The 22,440-nt window shown below is 40.2% G+C and overlaps 1 protein-coding gene across 10 annotated transcripts in view; it reads right to left on the bottom strand.

Moving 5' to 3' along the window:
- The window catches only part of Cspp1 (centrosome and spindle pole associated protein 1), a 164,833-nt gene that overhangs the window by 80,941 nt on the left and 61,452 nt on the right, over nt 1-22,440 (bottom strand). For 4 of the 10 annotated variants that reach the window (XM_045143285.1, XM_045143289.1, XM_045143286.1 and 1 more), the window contains 3 exons: nt 4,349-4,442; nt 2,737-2,794; nt 2,195-2,236 (listed from right to left, as the gene is read on the bottom strand). The exons of 2 other annotated variants lie outside the window; for them this stretch is intronic. In XM_045143285.1, the coding sequence (XP_044999220.1) occupies nt 2,195-2,236; nt 2,737-2,794; nt 4,349-4,442 (194 nt within the window). The remainder of the gene's footprint in view (nt 1-2,194; nt 2,237-2,736; nt 2,795-4,348; nt 4,443-22,440) is intronic. 4 more of the 10 variants (XM_045143287.1, XM_045143291.1, XM_045143288.1 and 1 more) reach the window with 1 other exon arrangement.

Below are 22,440 nucleotides of genomic sequence, written 5' to 3'. Positions count from 1 at the left end.
GTTTACAAAAATAAGCAGCAATTGGATTAGTCACAAGCCAGTTTGCTAATCCTTACTTTGAACATTATTTACATGACCTTTTCTTTTTTTTTATTTTATTATTCATTTAGTTATTTGAGAGAGAGAGAGAATGAGGCAGACAGAATGTGTGTGCCAGGGCTTCTAGCCACTGCAAACAAACTCCAGACATGTGTGCGACCTTGTGCATCTAGCTTTATGTGGGTCTTAGGGAATCAAACCTAGGTCCTTTCGCTTTGCAGGCAAATGCCTTAACCATTAAGCCATCTCTCCAGCCTACATGACCTTTTCTAAGATTCAAACATTAAAAGCTCAAATTAATGTTTATCTCTAATATTCATTTTTTCTCACAAATCAACTGGATACTCCAAGGAGATTCAATTCAAAGATGGATAAGAAGCTCTGTGACAAACTATAAAACTTAATAGGCCAATGAACTGAAGTAAAAAATAAAAAGCTGGGCTGGAGGGATGGCTTAGCAGTTAAGCCTGCAAAACCAAAGGACCAAGGTTCACTTCCCCAGAACCCCCATTAGCCAGATGTAAGGGGGGAGGGCATGCATATAGAGTTTGTTTGCAGTGGCTGGAAGCCCTAGTGCGCCCATTCTCACTCTCACACTCACTCTTGCACTCTCCCTCTCTCTCTCTCTCTCTCTCCCACTGACTCAAATAAATAAATAAAAATAAATAAATAAAAGGAGGTAGCTCCATTAAAATTTTTTAATGTAAAAAAAAAATAAAATAAAAAGTCCAAGCTTAAAGAAAGTTTTTGAGGGCTGGAGAGATGGCTTAGCAGTTAAGGCATTTGCCTGCAAAGCCAAAGGATCCCAATTCAATTCTCCAGGACCCATGTAGGCCAGATGCACAAGGTGGTGCATGTCTCTGGAGTTCATCTGCAGTGGCTGGAGGCCTTGGTGTGCCCATTCTCTATCTCTCTTTCTCAAATACATAAAATATATTTAAAAACAGAAAAAATAAATATTTTTTTTTAAAGTTTTTGAGGGCTGGAGAGATGGCTTAGCGGTCAAGGCACTTGCCTGTGAAGCCAAAGGACCCAGGTTCACTTCCCCAGTACCCACGTAAACCAAATGCACAAGGGGGTATATATGTGTCTGGAGTTTGTTTGCAATGGCTAGAGACCCTGGCACACCCATTCTCCCTCTATCTCTCTTTCTCTTTCTCTCTCTCACTCTCTCTCTCTGCTTGCAAACAAATAAAAATAAAAAGTTTTTTACTACAAAAGCTAGTTCAGAGGTATTTCATGATAAAGAAAATTTTTACCTTTAGAAACTTTTTTTCTACATGCTTACAGTCTCAGATATGATTTCTTTTTCTCAGTACTAGGGACTGGGATTGAAATTAAGGTTCATTTATACTAGGCAAGTAGTCTACTACTAAACTCAATTACCAACCCAAACCCTTTATTTAAAATTTTATATTGAAAAAAGAACTCACTAACTTGCCAAGACTAGCCTTGAACATACTCTGCAGCCCAGACAGGCCCTTGAACTGTCTCATGAACAATTAATAAACTTAATTTAAAAATTTTATTCTGTGTCTAGAGAGATGGCTCAGCAGTTAAGGAGCTTACCTGCAAAGTCTAACTACCCAGGTTCAATTCCCCAGTACCCACATAAAGTCAGATGCATATAGTGGCACATATAATCTGGAATTTGTTTGCAGTGGCTGGAGGCCCTGGCACACCCATTCTTTCTGTGTCTCTTTCTCTTTTCTATCTCTCTCTGCTTGCAAATAAATAAATAAAAATTTTAAAATACACCCTAAAAGTTTTATTCTATGAACAGTAAGAAACACACGGGGTAGATACCAGTGTAGTATAAAACATATGAGATGGAGGGGTATAGTAGATTGAATGCGGAGAGCACATTCAACCACTAAGCTCCATCATCAGGCCTAACATTAAACTTATTAAGCAATAACCCAAGGGATATATAGTCAGTATAAGTAAAAATAAATCAGAAATTGCTTACAGCTAGTAAATAAAATTAAAATATTTAATTTTATGTACTTGCTATATACTACTTAAAGACTAAATTTTGTAATGAGTTAAATTTTAACCATCATTACCAAAAGAAACAAAACTTGCATTAGCAGATAAATACTACATAACTGAATATTTTTAAAAGTACATTGTCATAAGAGTAGTAAAGTGTTACCTCCTTCTTACTTAACTGCAATGATGTTTGTAATTCATTCCACTTGATGCAAATTTCAAAAGTAAAGTAAAAGATTATTATCTCTCTAGTTTCATATTTAATAACAATTACTAAAATGCTAAAAGAATAATTAAGCTTTTCAACTAATTTGGAAATTATTTTAATGAGAAAAATATATCTTCAAGACATAATCAAGAAAAATATTAACATCAATTTTACATTTAACTGAGATAATTTTGTATGGAAGTGTGCATATAAGCAAAATAAGAATAATTTAAAACCAATAAAAATGTTATAACATTTTTAAAAATTATCTTATAAAAATTAATAAGTAACAGTTAAGACTAGGACACCACCCTCAGGTATTATATCTATAGTTCAGAATACTTAAGATTTACATCTATGAGAACTGAATTTAGTCTATTATTGTTCAGACTGATCAACTTGTACAGTCTCCCAATATCCTGTCTCCCCTACTGCTACCAAAGTTGAAGTTGATTTGAATGAAACATTAAACATTAAAAGATGCCAGGAATGCTTACCGATTTCTCAGGGTCTTGTATTCCAGAAGCTGCAACTGTGAGTTCTAAATCTTTTTCTCTAAACAAATTTAAGGTTTAACATATTGAAATATTATAGTAAATACAACAAAAATTATAACCATCATTGAGACAAGTTTGTGCATACAAGTCTATACAATACATTAATATATCTCCAAATATAAATAGTTTATTTAGCTGACAATTAAGTCTTCAATAAAACAGAGCAAAGTATAGTGCCTTAAAACCAGTGTTAGAGGTAATTCTAAGGCAAAATAATTCATATAAAATAGAAGTCAAAAAAAAAAAAAAAAACTGTAGCGGGGTGTGGTGGTGCACACCTTTAATACCAACACTGGGGAGTCAGAGGTAGGAGGATCACTGTAAGTACAAGGCCATCCTGAGACCACATAGTGAATTCCAGGTCAGCCTGGACTAGAGTGAGACCTTACCTTGAAAAACCAAAATAATAATAAATAAAGCAAACTCTTTTATGAAATAACAGCAAAGAATTATTTTAGCTGGGCATGGTGGCACACGCCTTTAATCCCAACTCTCCGGAGGCAGAGGTAGGAGGATCGCCATGAGTTCGAGGCCATCCTGAGACTACATAGTGAAGTCCAGGTCAGCCTGGGCTAGAGTAAGGACCTTACCTTGAAAAATAAAAAAACTTTTATATTTTGTAATATATAAGGAATGATATAATACGCATACAGAGAACAAATATTACCCTAAATTAAAAATTGAGCAACTCAATGAAGGAACTAAAAAGCCAACTGTAGGACAATCTCATTTATTACCTATTATAACAACAACAAAAAAAAAGAAAAAGAAAAGAAAACGAGCAGGACTGGAGAGATTGCTTAGCAGTTAAGGCACTTGCCTATAAAGCCAAAGGACCCAGGTTCAACTCCTCAGGGCCCACGTAAGCCAGATGCACAAGGGGACACAAGCATTTGGAGTCTGTTTGCAGTGGCTGGAGGCCCTGGCGTGCCCATTCTCTCTCTTTCTCTTTCTACCTGCTATTTCTTTATCTCTCTCTCAAATAAATAATAAAAATAATATTTAAATAATAAATAAATAAAATGAGTGTATCCACAGTATTTCATTTTCATTATAACAAATAACCCCAAAGTGGAGACTGAAATATAAGTGGTTTACAAATCAAGATTATATTAGGAAAATCAGTCTCTTATTTTGCCATGGTATCACTTTACACAAGTGTATTTTTCAATATTTTTATTCCTTTATTTGCGAGGAGAGAAAGAGAGTGGCCACAACAGAGCCTCTAGCAACTGCAAACAAACATTGTGCATCTTGCTTTACATAAATACTGGGGAATTGAACTCAGGCAGGCAGGCTTTGAAACCAAGGGCCTTTAACAGTTGAACCAGCCACTACAATCAAACTCCAGATGCAAGTGCCACTTTCTGCACATGTGTGACAATTGTGTGCTTGTGTCACTGTGCGTTTGGTTTATGTGGGACTTGGAGAGTCAAACATGAGTCCTTAGGCTTTGCAGGTAAGTGCCTTAACCGTTAAGCCATCCCTCCAGCCCCCCACCCCAATATATTTTAAATTCAAATACTTTTACTAAATGCAAACCTTTCATTACCGTCTCTTGTTCTTTTGTTGCTCAGCTATTTGTTCCAACAATTCTTGTCTATATCTCTCTTTCCTTCTCTGAATAAGTTCTCGATCTTCACCTCCTGAATAGTGGGAGAAAAAAATATACTCTTATACATCACATGAAACCAAAGATTGAGTTGTTAAAACTCTGTATTTAGGGCTGAAGAGATGGCTTAGCAGTTAAGGCACTTGCCTGCAAAAGGATCCCAGTTCAATTCCCCAGGACCCAAGTAAGCCAGATGCACAAGGGGGCACACACATATGGAGTTTGTTTCCAGTGGCTGGAGGCCCTGGTGCACTCATTCTCTCTCTCTCTCTACCTAGCTATTTCTGTATCTCTCTCAATAAATAAATAAAAATAAATTTTTAAAAGAAAAAAGAAACAAGTTTCAAAGAAAAACTCTATATTTAAATATATCAGAGTCATTACTGAGTATGAAAAAATCTACAAGGAAAATCATGTCTTTAATTACTTTCATAATTTATGAGTTTTCACCATGTGTCAAACAGGACATAGATAAGCAATTCCTAAGCTTCAACTGCTATTAGAAAACTTTCCTAAGTAACAAAATATTCTAAACCCCATCTCCATTTTCCTAAGACTCTGGTTAATATCTCACCGTAACAGTTTTCATAAACTTCATAATTTTAACAAGTGTCCAACTAAAAATGGACCTCTCAAACCCTTTACCTGCTTCTAATGGCCTCAATAATGAATTCCCAGCACTTCACTATAAATTTTTGCTCATCCTGTCATCTTCACTTCATATGGGACCACCTCTTTTGATTCCAGAGGCCATTAGACTTGGACAGGTTCTCTGTGCATTCTACCTTAATTGCAGCAATATCTTCTTAACTATTCTCCCTAATTCTCTTCTCCTTGCTCTACTCCATACATCCAAGCTCAACTTCAATGGCTTCCTCAATTCTACAAAACCAACACACTTCACATTAGTATGTAAAAAAAGATGTAAGAAAAATCCAGTTGATTAAAATTATAGGGTCCATCCAGGAATAGTGGCACACACCTTTCATCATAGCACTCTGGAGGTAGTTAAGAGTCTAGGACTACAGAATGAGTTCCAGGTCAGCCTGAGATAGAGTGAGACCCTACCTCAAGGAAAAAAATAAAATAAAACCTTGGAGTACAAAGAAGACTATCATTAGGACAGCATGGTGGTGCACACCTTTAATTCCAACACTTGGTAGGCAAAGGTAGGAAGATCACTGTGAGTTGGAGCCAGCCTGGGGGTACAGAATGAGTTTCAAGAAAGCCGGGCTAGAGTTTAGACCCAGCTAAGAAAAACCCTAAATAAATAAATAAAAGATTTTCATTATTGCATAAATTAGTGCCATAAAAGCTCTTACTCTAATGCCGGGCGTGGTAGCACACACCTTTAATCCCAGCACTCAGGAAGCAGAGGTAGGAGGATCGCCATGAGTTCAAGGCCAGCCTGAGACTAGAGTGAATTCCAGGTCGGCCTGAAATAGAGTGAGACCCTACCTCAAAAAACAAAAAACAAAACAAAACAAAAAAAAAGCTCTTCCTCTAGATATGCCTATATGAACATTACATAAACCAGCAATTTTTCTATTGCCTCAATTGTGGGTCTCCCCACCCACCAATATTGGGTCAATACCATCTAAATTTGCTCATTAAACAGGAATATCAGTAACCGTGGGGCTCCCAGAGGAGTAACAAGATTTATGTTCAAGTTGACACTTTTCCTATTGCTTTTGTTTTTTATTTTTTTTGAAACAGTCTCCCTGCGTAGACCAGGCTAGCCTCAAACTTGCAGGAATCCACCTGCCTCTGCCTCCCAAGTGCTCCTATTACAGGAATATGCTACCACAACCAGCCAATATGTTTTATGATCAAAGTACATTTCCATTCTACTTCTGGTTATAAAAGAAAAACAAGAACAGGACTTAAATTCCCACTACAAAAGTCTAGAACTGAGAAACACATATGAAATAACTGTTTTCCAGACGTTAGACAACAGGTAGCCCAGGGCTGTAATACCCGAGGAAAGGGAAATATATGGGTGAGCATTACAATCATTCCAGTTTCTGCCCACATACAGGTTCCAGATCATGTAGATAGGGAAGAAAACTCCAGGCAAAGCTAGGAAGATAAAAGTGAAGGAAGAAGGCTTAAGGACCCAGATTTGATTCCCCAGGACCCACATAAGCCAGATGCACAAGGTGGCCCATGCTGCCGGAATTCATTTGCAGTGGCTGAAGGCCCTGGCATGCCCATTCTCTCTCTGTCTGTCTCTCTCTCTCTCTCCAGCCCCCCTTCCTCTCTCAAATATAAATATTTAAAAAATTAAAATAAAAAAGTGAAGAAAAAGGGACCGTAGTCATAGCTCAGTGCTAATATGAATGCTCAGCATGAGTGAGGCCATGGGTACCCTCCTTACCATCACAAATAATTAATAAAACAAAGCAAATTAAGTAAAAAAAAAAATCAAAATTCAGGAATGCTAAGACAAAATCTTCGGGGCAAAGATCTCAAAGAAAGCACATGTTCAAACACTGCTATATGCTACACTCCACATTCACAGTCTGAAATCCCATTCAGCTGTGCAGAACACTCCAGAAGACCCACAGACTGAACAATTCATAGTCCTGGAAAAGGGCAGGAAGTACACAGTTCTCAGTGATCCCAAAGGTTTCCAGGAAACATTCTAGAAATGTCACTCTATAATGCTAAGCTTGAACTATTCACTGAAATGAAGACTACTTTATATGTTACCAACTAAGCTTCAAAAAGAGGCCTCAACCTGCTACATATAAAATAAAATGAAAGAAAAAAGATCTAACAGTCTCCCCCTCCTCCACTGTCCCTATAAGAAATAACTGAGGAACCATGTTTGTAGCGGCTCAATTCGTAATAGCTAAAAGCTGGAATCAACCCAGATGTCCATCATTAGAAGAATGGATAACAAAGATGTGGTATATCCACACAATGGAATTCTATACAGCAGTAAGAAAAAACAACATAAAGAAATTTGAGGAAAAATGGTTGAACCTGGAACAGATCATTCTCAGCGAACTTACCCAATCACAGAAAAAAAATCGACACATAGTCTCACTCATCTGCAACACCTAACCTGAATCTGCCCAAGATGCCTTACATACCCAGCAAGCACCTCATGGACTAGACAATAAGATGGATGGGAGGGTGGGGAGGGAATCAAAGAGTGGAAAACAGTAATCCGGACCCAAACGGCAATGGTACCATAAATTCTACTTCCTAAAAGACAGACCAAATGGCTGAACCTTCACTAGACCCTTACAGGAAACACCTGAACCACAAGACACTGGAGAGGGTAGGATCAAGACTGACCTAAATCTCCTGCATCTTCCCTCCCTCCCTCTCCCCCTCTCCCCTCTATCTCTCTCCTCTCTAACTCTTGTATATTAGTTATCTTTTTCCTCAATTTCTTAGTGGACACTGACCTGTAACCCCCACTTCCAGCTTGGGCCTACCATCCACAATGAGCTTTTGATCAGAGAAACCTACAAGGTTTCCCAAAACAATGACAGACTTCTGTCAGAGTACTTGATGACCCACCAAAGGCCAGTGGTAAGACCCTATTGCTGAAGACTCCATACGCAGCTGACGCGTAAAATGGAATGACATGGCTGGAAGCCAGGAGAGAGTCAGTCCCCAGACAGTCAGCGTGTCTAGTGCCAGAAGGCGCTACATAGGCGACTGGGGGAAATGACCAAGATCTGTCCAAGCAACACATTGTTTAACCTAATTAGCAACAAATAACCGGATGTGATGCCCACACAAGTGCAATAGTGGTACACAGCCATGGTGAGGAATCAATTGCTCTTGATTTGGCTAAATGATCCACTCAGTGGTACTAGACCCATAGCTGAAGCTAGGAAACAAGTCAGAACCATACCCAAACACAAGCCCACTCTACAATATCAAGCTACCATCAATCACGGGGTATAAGAGGGCCTAAACCTATCATACTGTCTATCAAAAAAGTAAGTGTTATCTCAATTTTCCGGGTGCTAACTTACTCTCCATTGGAGAATCTGCTTCTCTTTTCCAGATAGATGCAGATCCTAAGAAGAGAGCTGCCCCATCATACCTCAAAAGGGGCCCAACTGAAACTAAGGACAACTGGCAAAATAAGCAAGGGTGATGTTTTCCTGTGAACCGGATACCAGCACAAAGGGGAAGGAGATCAACGCAGAGAAAAATCAACTCCTACCAAATCAGAGAGCCAGAGCCTCAGAGGCCCCCAACACCTCAGCACTGAAGCAGACCAAAAATGAACCCAACATGGCTCAGGGAAATCTTGAGGAAGAGGGGGCGGAAAGAATGTCAGAGTCACATGTTGGGTCATGATTTGCAGAGACATTTATCATACCAATAACTGGGGGCTAACTCCACAATGAACGACCCATTTTCATTAACAAGGAGGGTCTAATGGGAGGGGGTAGATCACAGATGAGCCTAAATAATGGTACCAAACTGCCTGTATTTACTGAAAAGAAGACTAATAAATTAAATTTAAAAAAAATAGTAAAAAAAAAAAGAAAGAACTGAGGACTTCCAGACCCCCACAGAGAATACTATAACTCCACTAAGGAGGGCCCTCGGGTAACAGAGGCAGGGATGACAGAATAAGAGAGTATAACCTGTTATATATAAATAAAAAAAAATTTAATATAACCTGAAATCCCTTCATCAGTCAACAGGGAGCAATAATAGGTTTTAAAAGCCCTATGGTGATGTCTGTGGCAATGAGAACGATCTGTGACAGTGTTTTTCTATGTAAAAGTTCCCGAATAATACCATCTAAAAAAATAAAAGAGAAAAGGGATACAAATTGGAAAGAGAATAAATTATCATTATTTGCAGATGATATGATTCTATACATAAAGGACCCTAAAGACTCTATCAGCAAACTGTTAAACCTGGTAAACACTTTTACCAATGTATCACAATACAAAATTAATGCACAAGAATCAGTAGCCTTCCTATATACTAGCAACAAATACTGAGGAATATATAAGGGAACCACTCCCATTCACAATTGCCTCAAAAAAAAAAAGTACCTTGGAATAAACCTAAGCAAGGAAGTGAAGCATTTCTAGAATGAAAACTTAAACACACTCAAGAGAGAAATTGCAGAAAACAATAGAAAATGGAAAGACATCCCATGTTCTTAAACTGTAAGAACCAATATTGTGAAAATGTCAATCTTACCAAAAGCAATCTACACACTTAATGCAATCTGCATTAAAATTCCAAGGGAAAAGCTGGGCATGGTGGTTCACACCTTTAATCCCAGCACTCGGAGGCAGAGGTAGAATGATTGCCATAAATTCGAGAACACCCTGAGACTACATAGTAAATTCCAGGTCAGCCTGAGGTAGAGTGAGAGCCTACCTCAAAAAACCAAAAGAAAAAAAAACGAAAATTCCAAGGGTATTTTTCACAGAAAAACAATCCTAAAAGTTATTCATAGCCAAAACAATTCTGAGCAACAAAAATAAGGCTGGCAGTATCAACATAACCTGACTCTAAGCTATATTATAAAGCCATAGTAACAAAAATAGCATGCAGCCAGGTGTGGTGGTGCACACCTTTAATCCCAGCACTCGAGAGGCAGAAGAGAATCACCATGAATTTGAGGCCACCCTGAGGCTACATAGTGAATTCGAGGTCAGCCTGGGCTAGAGTGAGACCTTACCTCGAAAAACATTAAAAAAAAAAAAAAAAAAAAAAAAAACACCAATATGGTACTGGCACAAAACACAGACACAGACACATAGATTGATGGAACAGAATAAAGGACCCAGATATAAATCCAGGAAGCTACATATATCTGATTTTCAACAAAAAAAAAAGTGCCAAAAATACTCATTGAAGAAAAGACAGCCTCTTTAACAAATGGTGCAGGGAAAACCAGATATCTTTATGTAGAAGGATGAAAATGAATCCTTACCTCTATCCACATACAACAATCAAGTCCAAATGGATCAAAGACCTTAATATCAGACCTGAAACTCTGAAATTGCTAAAGGAAAAAGTCAGGGAAACACTTCAACATATTGGCATAGGCAACAGCTTTCTGAATATAACCCTAGTTACTCAGGAAATAAAACCACTAATCAACCACTAGTACCTCATAAAATTAAAAAGCTTTTGTTCAGCAAAGGATACTGTGAATAGAGCAAAGAGACAACTTAAAGAATGGAAGAAAATCTTTGTCAGATATACATCTGAGAGAGGATTAATATCCAGGATATAAAAGGAACCCTTAAATAATAGGAAATCATACAACCTAATTAAAGAATGGGATATGAGGATGGAGGGATGGCTTAGCAGTTAAAGCATTTGCCTGCAAAGCCACAGGACCTAGGTTTAATTCCCCAAGACCCACGTTAGCCAGATGCACAAGGGGGTTGCAGTGATTGGAGGCCCTGGAGCACCCATTCTGTCTGTCTCTCTTCCCCCTCTTTCCCTGTCAAATAAATAAATAAAAATATTTTTTTAAATAACCTATGGAGGGCTGGAAAGATGAGTGGTTAAGGCACTTGCCTGAAAAACCTAAGAATGGATGCTCAAAGTTTCAGGTCCTACATAGCCAGACACAAAGTGACATAAACATGCAATGTCGTACATGCAATGTCATACATGCACACAAGGGGGCGCATGCATCTGGAGTTCATTCACAGTGGCTAAAACACCCTGGCATACCCATTCTCTGTCTGTCCCCCCCCCCTCAAAAATTAAATTAAATTAAATTTAAAAATTAGCCATGGGAGCTAGACGGATGGCTTACTGGTTCAGGCATTTGCCTGCAAAGCCAAAAGACCCAGATTCAATTCCCCAGAACCCACATAAGCCAGGTGCACAAGGGGGCACACACATCTGGAGTTAGTTTGCAGTGGCTGGAGGCCCTGGCACACCCATTCTGTCCTCTCTCTTCCTCTCCCTCTTTCTCTGTCAAATAAATAAACAAATAAAAATAAAATAAAAGGTGGTGCATGCATCCGGAGTTTGTTTGCAGTGGCTGGAGGCCCTGGCATGCCTATTCTCCCTTCCTCCCTCTCTCCCTCCCTCTCTGTCAAATACATAAATAAATAAAAATAAAAGGTGGTGCATGAATCTGGAGTTTGTTTGTAGTGGCTGGAAGCCCTGGTGTACCCATTCTCCCCCCCCTCCCCCACCTATTCCCTCCCTCCTTCCTTCCCTCCCTCCTTCTCCCTCTTTTTCAGTCAAATACATAAATAAATAAATATAAAAGGTGGTGCATGAATCTGGAGTTTGTTTGCAGTGGCTGGAAGCCCTGGTGTACCCATTCTCGCTCGCTCTCTCTCTCTCTCTCTCTCTCTCTCTCCCCCACCCTCCCTCCCTCCCTCCCTCCTTCCTCCCTCCCTCTTTCCCTCTCTCAAGATAAATAAAATATTTTTTAAAAATAAAGTAAAATAAATGAACTATGGAGTAAATAGAGAGTTTTCAAAAGAAGAAATACAGATTGCCTATAAACATCTAAAAACACGTTCTACATCCTTAGCCATCAGAGAGATGCAAATTAAAACTACCCCAGGTCTCCAGACAGATGCACTCTGGATACCACAGGTCTCTCACTCTCTGGTCTACTGTACCCTAAGGGGTGGCTTGTGGTTCAGTTGCCCCATCTCAGGACAACCCCTCTCCCTTCCACCTCTCCTTCTCCCTCCTGAGCTCTCATCTTCCACAGCCAGCTGCTTTCACCATAGGGAGAACACTCACCCTCCTTGCCCACTAACAGGCTAAAAGGCCGACAATCGCACCCTATACGGCCTCTGCCCATGTGGGAGGTGCAAGCCCCGTTCACCCTAATGGGCCAAGGGGTCATATTGGTGTTCTGTGTAAACCCAGCTTAAACTCTGGTTTACTTTTCTCACCCTTGTTTTGTTCTTTCCCTGTCTCCTTATGAACTTAAAGCCTCTATGACTCTTGGACGACATCTTATCTTTCTCTGCAACTCTGCTGGCCACATCCATAAGCTGAACACTGGGTCCAAATGGCCTGAAAATGATAGTTTTGATTTTCAGATTCTAGTTTTGATTTTCAGATTCTCATTGATTTAAAACAAACTTCTTCCTGGTTGAAAAGCCACTTCACTTCAAACTTTGTTTTCTGAGACAGAGTCTGCCTATGTATCCCAGACTGGCCTCAAACTTCATCTACTGACTCAGCCCCCTAAGTACTGAGATCACAGACAAGCACTACCATGCCCACTAAACTTTCAAAGGCACTGGTTGTTCCACTGCTTTCTAACTTCCCACACTACCAATGAAAGGCTTTGTCTCTGATTCATCTCTAACCATGGACTTCTGGAGATTGTACCAAGTCCTTCCCCTCTGGGCCTCTCCTCTGGGAAGTCCCCAGGCTCAGTTACTCAGAGAAGAAAACTCCCACAACTTTGACTTCAGTCTTCCTTGCCTCCACTATGTCCCAAGTGAGTGGCAGGCTGGGTTTAGGCCCCACTTATCTCCAAGCTACAGCCAGACCAATGCTCTACTACTTCCTTCTCTTCTCACTCTCTCAGAGCCTCTAACTCCACTATAGAAGCCACATGTGGTATGAGCTGTTTTTATTTATACCCCTTTTCTTAGTGATACAAACCAGACTCAGGGCCTCAAATATGGTAAGCATACATTTCTACACAGAGCTACCTAACTTGTTCAATGTAGCATTAACACCATTAAGTCAAGCTGGGCATGGTGGCAACGCTTTTAATCCCAGCACTTGGGAGGCAAAGGTAGGAAGATCACCGTGAGTTCAAGGCCACCCTGAGATTAGAGTGAATTCCAGGTCAGCTTGCTAGAATGAAACCCTACCTCAAAAAACCAAAACAAGGGCTGGAGAAATGGCTAAGCAGTTAAGGCACTTGCCTGCAAAGCCAAAGGATACCAGCACAAGGGGGAAGGAGACCAACACAGAAAAATCAACTCCTACCAAATCAGAGAGCCAGAGCCTCAGAGGCCCCCAACACCTCATCACTGAAGCAGACCAAAAATGAACCCAACATGGCTCAGGGAAATTTTGAGGAAGAGGGGGTGGAAAGAATGTCAGAGCCACATGTTGGGTCAGGATATGCAGAGACATTTATCATACCAATAACTGTGGGCTAACTCCACAATACATGACCCATATACCTCAACAAGGAGGGGCCAATGGGGAGGGGGTAGGTCACGGATGAGCCTAATAATGGTACCAAACTGCCTGTATTTGCTGAATAGAAAACTAATAAAAATAAATAAATAAATAAATATTCAAAAGAAAAAACAAAAAGAAAAAAATATATAGATCGATACTTAACACATGTTTCCTCCCCCACCACCACAAAAAAAAAAAATTATTTTAAATTGCTGTTTTACTTCCAGTTTGGGGGGTAATTACTACTTATATTGGTATACAGACTAACCAAAGTTGTTTTCAAACACAGATCCTAAGTTTTTATAGTATCTTATCTTCTTGCTGGCATACAATTTCTAGATTAAACCAAGTGCCTTAAAGTTTTTGATAAAATTATTGCTTTCAGGGCTACCAAAATGTCTGCCTATACTTATAAGTGACAATACTTTAAAAAATAGAATGTGTATACTTTCTATGTCCCAGATATAACTTACACTGTCAACTGACAACTAAACTTAAATATTAATCAAAATAATTTTAAACTATTGTGTCATTCTCTAACAAGAGCTGCTTTACTAACCAGATACGTTGTGTACCCTTTTTAACTAATCTGTCTTGCTAATCAGATATGTACAGTCTCTCTGAGTGACTAATAACCATATGTATAAGCCAACATCAATTGAAAACATTGGAGTTACAAGGATAACCAATATTTTGGTTCCTGTTCCCGGTCAAAAGGCCGTAAGAGATGATGGGACACTTGAACTTCTAGCCTCTGTTACCTATCTTCTTGATCGGAGAGGATGTGGAGACCCAGAAATGAATTCCAAGTCAGCGTATCTGCAACAGGAGAGTCACATTGAAGGAAAATCAGTCCCCCAGGCTTCCCAAGAGAGGGAGGGCCACTTGGTCAGCACGGTCTTGACTTACCCTAGCAGATGAGAGTCATAGAACTCCCCACAGGTCCCTGAAAGTCTCTCCTACAGAGCCATTATTGACCTCCAAAGTAGATAGCTAATTCTGGCAGCCTACATGGTCTTAATCATCCAATAAGGAAAATATAACTAAATAGAAACAATGAGGCAGACTAATTGGCTCCCCTGTCTGATGTTGATTTACAATACTAAACTCTAACATTAACTCATGCCTTCTGCCTCGGCCTCTCCCTGATTAACTTGACCTACCCTGACCCCAGCTCCTCCCACTTGCCTTAGCCAGAATCAAAGCTATTCTTTGGATGTCCTTCTTCCTTAGCCCTTATCATATCTCATCCAGAGGTAAGTACACTGCCACCCCAATGGACCAGTCTCAAACTTAAACTTTGTGTACCTACTCTTCCCCTGATCCTAAAATGCCCCTCTGCCTCCTCTTGCCCCAAGCCTCTGAATGCTCATCCTGCCTTTACACCTGGTGTTTTGATGTCATAGCTACTGACAAAAATAACAAGCTCCTTTATTTTCCCTTCTTTCTTCTCACAAGTATACAGAGCCCATCTCCCTCACCTTCTCAATAACAGATGTCTTCCAGCGACTGCCCTGAAACCAGCTCAACATAGGAATAGTACAAGAGAAGTCTCTGCTTCCCCCAGGACCAAGTCATAGCAACATGCTACACTGGCACTGTTGATCTTACCTCTCTGCCTCCTCTAGCCACCATAAAACTGCCTCCTCATCACCTGCCCTGAAGAGACACCCTTATCTAGCACCCCCCCATAAGAACTCATCACCCTTATGGGCAGCATAAAAATTAACCTTCCTCTCTTATCATTAACAAAAGGCTGGAATGTTAGGACAGGGAAAAATGGAGTCACCAAGGACAGCAGAAGGGTGACAGAGAAATGAGTCATCCACATTCTTCAAGAAATTGTCCAGCCATTATCCCTCCCCTGCCTAACAAGTCTCCAAGTCTAGATTTACTGCCCTCTTATCTCTCACCAGGTCACCTCTGGTCTCACCCTATGGCTAATGTAAAGAACAGAAATTTACTGTCCCAACAAAAAAACTCCTTCCCTTCATCTTCCCCCAACTAAAGAGCCTATACAGCTCACTATCTGTAATGCCAAGCTGACTGCTCCACTCTTGAGTCAGTCCTGGCAGCTCATGTTTTTCCCCCTGAATAAAAACTTCCATCTTTGCCTCAGAGTGCTCTCTGTGGTCTTGGTCACAATGGAACCTTACATTCCTGAGACAGCTAAAACTAGATTTACCATATGACCCAGCTATACCACTCCTAGGCATTTTTCCTAAGGACTTCTCACTATCTTAGCAATCATATTTATTGCCACTTTAATCACAACAGCTAGAAAACAGAATCAGCCTAGATGTCCCTCAACTGGTGAACAGATAATGAAGATGTGGTACATTTACATAAGGGAGAATAGAAATTAGGTGGTAAAGAAAAATGAAATTATGCAAGGAAATGAATGGATGTGGAAGAAATTATACTAAGTGAGATAACCCAGGCCCAGACAGCCAAATGCTGCATGATCTCTTTTATATGTGGATCCTACCTACAAATGTTTAGACTTATATGTAGCAGAGGCCAATAAGTTAGAAATAGGCAATAAGGGAGGGAGGAGAGGAGAGGATTCAAGGAGAGGGTATTGTACATATGTAAGTAGATGAACAGACTACTGGGGGTGCAATGACCTAAGTGAGGTCAGAGGAAGGGATTGAGTAAAGGAAAGGTGGGGGGAAGGATTAATCAAATGTAAGATGTGGGATGGAGAGATGGCTTAGCGGTTAAGGCGCTTGCCTGCAAAGCCAAAGGACCTCAGTTCAATTCTCCAGGATCCATGTAAGTCAGATGCACAAGGTGGTATGTAAATCTAGAGTTTGTTTGCAGTGGCTGAAGGACCTAGAGTGCCCATATTCATATTCATTCTCTCTCTCTCTCTCTCTCTCTCTCTCTAAAATAAATAAATAAAAATATTTTCAAAAAATTTAAGGTATTATGAATAAGCAATATGGAAACTTACCTGTTTGGGTAATGGCACACCAAGAAGCCATAGAGTGTTACTAGAAAAATTTCAGTGCCAGGGATGAGATACCTTCCAGTGAGTTATTGGCCAGGGAGGTCCATGATGCCTCCAAAACATTACAGGCCACTGTCAAGGTTCTTAGTTTCACACCAGAAATATATAGTAAGAACCTAATGATGAAGACTCCACATGCTTAGGCTGCAAGTTCACTGAGAAATCAAGCTGGAGTTGAGCTACACTGCATGCAGCCCTATAGGAGACAGAAGTCATCAGTAGTGATAAACAACAGAGGACATTAAGTTTGGCCAATCAGGCCAAATGATCAAAAAGGTGCAATAGTGGCATGCCTGTTATGGGAGAAACCAACTGTACTCTAATTGGAATGTAGGCCCACTCCACGGCAGTGAATACATGCCTGGTACTAAAAACCTAGTCCAAAAGCCTATGGCAGGGAGGTCATGAACACTAGGGGTTTAACATCTTCTGCTGTCTGGCTAAATACGTAAGTATGCTCACCAAACTGCCCTGTGAGTCTTTTTTTAATGTTTACACTCATATTAATGCTACTCTCACTTTTGGTTAGAGAAGCTTCTCTTTTCAGATGGTAGTGACCCCTGGGATGACTCAGAAGGCACCACAGTGCTGAGAAGAAGTGACAGAGGAGTGTTCAGCACTGAGACATCTCTATCACGCCTTCCAAGGCTCAGGGTCCATCTTGGAAGAGGTGGTGGAAAGAATGTAAGTGCCAAAGGAAGGATAGGATTGCTTACAATGCACTCTTCCAAACACAAAATGGCCTTACTATCCATGACCTCACCATGTCTGGTACTACCTATATAAAACCATCATAATAGGAGGAGGAAAAGATAATGTCACCAAAATAAAAGAGAGACTAATTGAGAGGGGGAGGGGATATGACAAAGTGTGGATTTGTGAAGGGGAGAGTGGAGGAGATGACAGAATTATCACGGTTTATTGTCTATAATGACGGAAGTTGTCAATAAAAAGAAGTCTAAAGGGGCTGGAGAGATGGCTTAGCGGTTAAGCGCTTGCCTGTGAAGCCTAAGGACCCCGGTTCGAGGCTCTGTTCCCCAGGTCCCACGTTAGCCAGAGGCACAAGGGGGCGCACGCGTCTGGAGTTCGTTTGCAGAGGCTGGAAGCCCTGGCGCGCCCATTCTCTCTCTCTCCCTCTATCTTTCTCTCTGTGTCTGTCACTCTCAAATAAATAAATAAATAATTAAAAAAAAAGAAGTCTAAAAAAAAGAGACCTCAAATTAGATGCGGTGGTGCAAGTTTATAATCTCAGCACTAAAGAAGTTGAAGCAGGAATACTGTATATTCAAGGTAAGCCTGGACTCTACAAGTTTGAGGCCTCCTTGGGATCCATAGAGAGACCCTTTGTGAAGAACAAGCAAATAAAATAAAGAGACTTCAAGATCAGATTAGCCCTTAGTAAGAGAAATCTAAGCAAGTAGGAAAATATGAATATGGTCTCTATCTTCCCTGGTGCTGACTTACTCTATAATACCCTGCTTTTGCATGTAGTGGTAGGAACATGTAACTTGCTTCTTTGTAACAAAATAGGGAAAGTTGAAAGAAATGCAAATATAGCTGAGCATGGTGGTACATGTCTTTAGTCCCAGCATTTAGGAGAAAGAGGTAGGAGGATCACTGTGAGATTGAGGTCAGCCTGGAACTACAGAGTGAGTTCCAGGTTAGCCTGAGCTAGAGTGAGACCCTACCTTGAAAAACACCAAAATAAAAATTAAATAACTTGGGAGGCAGAGATAGGAGGATTGCTGTGAGTTCGAGGCCACCCTAAGAAAGAGACTCCATAGTGAATTCCAGGTCAGCCTGGGCTAGAGTAAGACCCTACCTCGGAAAAAAACAACAACAACAACAAAAAAAAAATTAAATAAGAATAAAAGCTAGGAGAGGTGGCACACACCTTTAATCCCAGCACTCAGGAGGCAGATGTAGGAGGATTGCTGTGAGTTCAAGGCCACCCTGAGAAAACAGTGAATTCCAGGTCAGCCTGGATTAGCGTGAGACCCTACCTCAAAAAAGAAAGAAAGAAAAGAATAAAAGAAATGCAAATATAAAGTGTTAAATTAATTAATTTAAGAAAACCAGAAGGAATATTATCTTAGTTGGACCTGTTATGGTCAGGTGAATGCCTTTATAGGAAGGAATAGCCCTTTTGCATTTAAAAATTCTAGAAGTTATTTTGCTATTTGGGGAAGGGGTTGTTTGTTGAGTTTAGAAATTTTCTTGCTAGAATTATAAAGTGAGCAGTCATGGACAGGAAAGTACATGAAGAAATACAGGAGCTTCCACTGTGTATCCAGCTAATAGCCAGGGCTCCCAGATCCCAAAGAAATGAATTCTGCCAAGAATTAATGTGCATGAAAATACTCAGCCTCCAGATGAAAAACACAGCGTGGCAGACCCCTGTATTAATTAGAACTCTTAAAGAACTTGAACTAAGTCATGCCTAGAGTCCTGACTCACAGAAACTGGAGGCTATAAATTTATGGGTTGTTTTCAGCTACTATGTTTATGTTAACTTATAACGAATTGGTAGAAAACTGATACAGTGAGTAACTTATAAGTGGTAGAAAGCTGCTTAGAAATTAAGAAAACAAATGACAGAAAAGAGTTCAGCTTGGTGATACATACTTGCAATTAGCTACTTAAGAGGCTGAGGCAGGAAGATCCTAAGTTTAAGGTTGGCCTGGGTCACAGAGCAAGTTCAGGGTCACTTAAGGGAGGCGTTGTCCAAGAGTGAAAGTTAGAAGAAGAAAAAAAAAAAAGGCCGAGGACATAGCTCAATGGTAGAGAGCTTGCCTAACATGTAAAAAGTCCTAAGGCCTCCAGTTCCACAAAAAAAGAAAAAGAAAAAAAAGAGAGAGAACAAACAAGTATGTTAAAATAGCTATAATTCCTATGTTTAAATTTTGTTTGTTTGCTTATTTCTACCCCAAGCTGGCCTGGTTCTCACACCTCAAACTAATAACCTCCCAAATGACACCTGGCTCATGCTTAAGTATTTAAATGTCAATAACAACATAAAGAGGAAGAAAATGGAAGTTAAAAAACAAAAGGAGTCTTATTTCTGCTTAGAAGGTGGAAGCTACAAAAGAACACTGCTCTTACCCTACAATGAGAAAAAGCTCCATCATCCACAAGATCATAATTTTTCGAAGCTTGTCAGAGAGCCAAGATCATAAACAAGCAGAAGACTAAATAACAAAGCAAAAACTAACCTATGCAGAGCTTGGACAGGCTAAGCGTTTTAATATCAGCAAAGTTTGGAAAATGAGGAAAGCAACATAAAGGCAGTTAAGAAGAAATTTGCTAGAAGTTTAACAAATTTTTAAAGGCCATGTGTGAATTATAACGAATAATAGATAATCCCTGGATGAAGAGTCACAAGAAGAATCTCATTCATTTCCACCTCTACCAGATGCTCACCAGAAAGCTCAGGATGGGGCAACACAAGACTACTTTTGTGGCTCTTTAGACATAATACATTGTCCATTCCATTTATCTTTCATACATTCAGTTGTAATCTGCTGTTATGGGGGTGGAGGGAACTGGCTTGGACCCAGCATCCTACTTTCATACAAAGCAAAGGTTTGTTACTGTTAAAGTAATATCAGGAAATTCTGATGTAAAACCTTCCATAAACTAAACAGAGAGTGCTGGAGGGATGGCTTAGTGGTTAAGGCACTTGCCTGCAAAGCCAAAGGACCCAGGTTTGATTCCCCAGGACCCACATAAGCCAGATATACAAGGTGGTACATGCATCTGCAGTGGATGGAGGCCCTATCGTGCCCATTTTCTCTGTCTCTCTCTCTCTCATAAATAAATAAAAATATTGTTTAAAAAAAAAAAAAAACAGAAAGAGCTGGGTCTAGTGGCACACACCTTTAATCCCAGGACTCGGGAAGCAGAGGTAGGAGGATTGCCATGAGTTAGAGGCCACCCTGAGACTACAGTGATTTCTAGATCAGCCTGAGCTAGAGACCCTACCTTGAAAAAGAAAAAAGAGAGAGAGAGAGAGAGAGAGAGAGAGAGAGAGAGACAGCTGGGCGTGGTGGCACACACCTTTAATCCCAGCACTTGGGAGGCAGAGGTAGGAGGATCACCATGAGTTCAAGGCCACCCTGAGACTCCATAGTGAATTCCAGGTCAGCCTGGGCTAAAGTGAGATCCTACCTCAGAAAAAAAAAAAAAAAAACAGAGAGCTATGGACTGGAGAGATGGCTTAGTGGTTAAGATGCTTGCCTGCAAAGCCAAAGGACCTTGGTTCAATTCCCCAAGACCCACGTAAGCCAGATGCACAAGGTGGTGCATGCATTTGGAGTTTGTTGGCAGTAGCTGGAAGCCCAGGCGCGCCCATATTCTCTCTCTCTCTCCCCCTCTCCCTCCCTTCTTTCCTCCCTCTTTCTCTCTCAGATAAATAAATAAAAACAAAATATTAAAAAGAGAGAGGAACAGCCTCTAGTCACAACTCTGGGGACAGATATGAACACTGAAGAAGATTCATACCTGAAACTCAGGTACAGGCACAGCCCTATGCCAAGTAACAACATTCCCCTGATGAGGAGGGTCAAGTGTAGAGAGAGAGATGCCCGCTCTATCAGGGACACACAGGCCTTGCTGAAAAGTGAGAAAGGAGCAAGATCACTCAAAAGATTCCTCCTGCACTCCAGGCCCCACAGTAAAGACAGGGAAAAAAAAAAAAAAGCCAGAGAATTAAACCCATCTCTCCATGCAGTTGAGAGAAGCAGATAAAAATAATTAAGGATACACAAGCCATCAACACACTCTCAGCTACTTTAACTAACATTAATAAATCATTACAATCAACAATCACACCATTTACAACCTTTCAAGTGCACACTTTATTCTTTGCCATTCCCTTTTTTTTTTTTTTTTAATTAAGCCAGGCATGGTAGCCCATACTTGGAATCTCAGACTAAGGCAGATAGATCTCAGGTTAAGGTCCCACTTGGGCTATAAAGCAGATTTCAGATCAGTATGGGCTACACAGTAATTTCCAGGCCAACCTTACGTATAGTGAGACCATCTCAAAAGAAAACAAAATTGACCAGATACACTGGTACACACCTATAATTCCAAAATTTATAAGGCAATCACAGGAAGACTGTGTCCAAGGCCAGTCTGAATTATACAGCAAGGTCCAATCCAACTGGGCTATCTAGTGAAACCGTCTCTCAAAACGGCTAAACAAACAAATGTTTTGATTAGACTAGGCATGTTGGCACAAGCCTTTAATCCCAGCACTCAGGAGGTAGAGGTAGGAGGACTGCTGAGAGTTCGAGGCCATCCTGAGACTACACAGTGAATTTCAGGTCAGCCTAGGCTAGAGTGAAACTCGAAAAAAAAAAAAAAAATTGTTAAAGATATTCAGCAATATTGAAATGAAAATATACAATTATGCATTCATATCTTAAGAAATTCAGTAAGCAGTCTAGGGATAGGGACGCAGCTCTGGTACAGCACTTGACTAGCATGCACAAAGGCTCTGGTTCAACACCCACCACCACACACACAAAGACAAAAATGTAAACAACCAAGGAAAAGTCCCAAATATTTGGAAATTTAAGTATAGAGTTCTAAAAACTCAACTGTCTTTTGTTTTGTTTTCTTTTGTTTTGCTTTGCTTTGTTTTGTTGAGGTAGATTCCTGCTCTAGTCCAGGCTGATCTGGAATTCACTATGTAGTCTCAGGGTGGCCTCAAGGTAGTTTTTGGTTTTTAATAAAGCAAAGGCCTCAAATGAAATCTTTGCAGCAGAATTATAAGAAGACAAATTTCTGTTCAATTGAAAGGAGAATATTTTAATAATCAAAATAGCTATAAATGGAATATGGATCTTACAGAGAGGGTAAATTCCCTGTGCAT

This window comes from Jaculus jaculus, chromosome 2 (assembly GCF_020740685.1).
Source record: "Jaculus jaculus isolate mJacJac1 chromosome 2, mJacJac1.mat.Y.cur, whole genome shotgun sequence".
Taxonomy (NCBI): Eukaryota; Metazoa; Chordata; class Mammalia; order Rodentia; family Dipodidae; genus Jaculus; species Jaculus jaculus.
The sequence above is the reverse complement of the archived record's forward strand: the minus strand, read 5'-3'. Positions and strand labels throughout refer to the sequence as shown.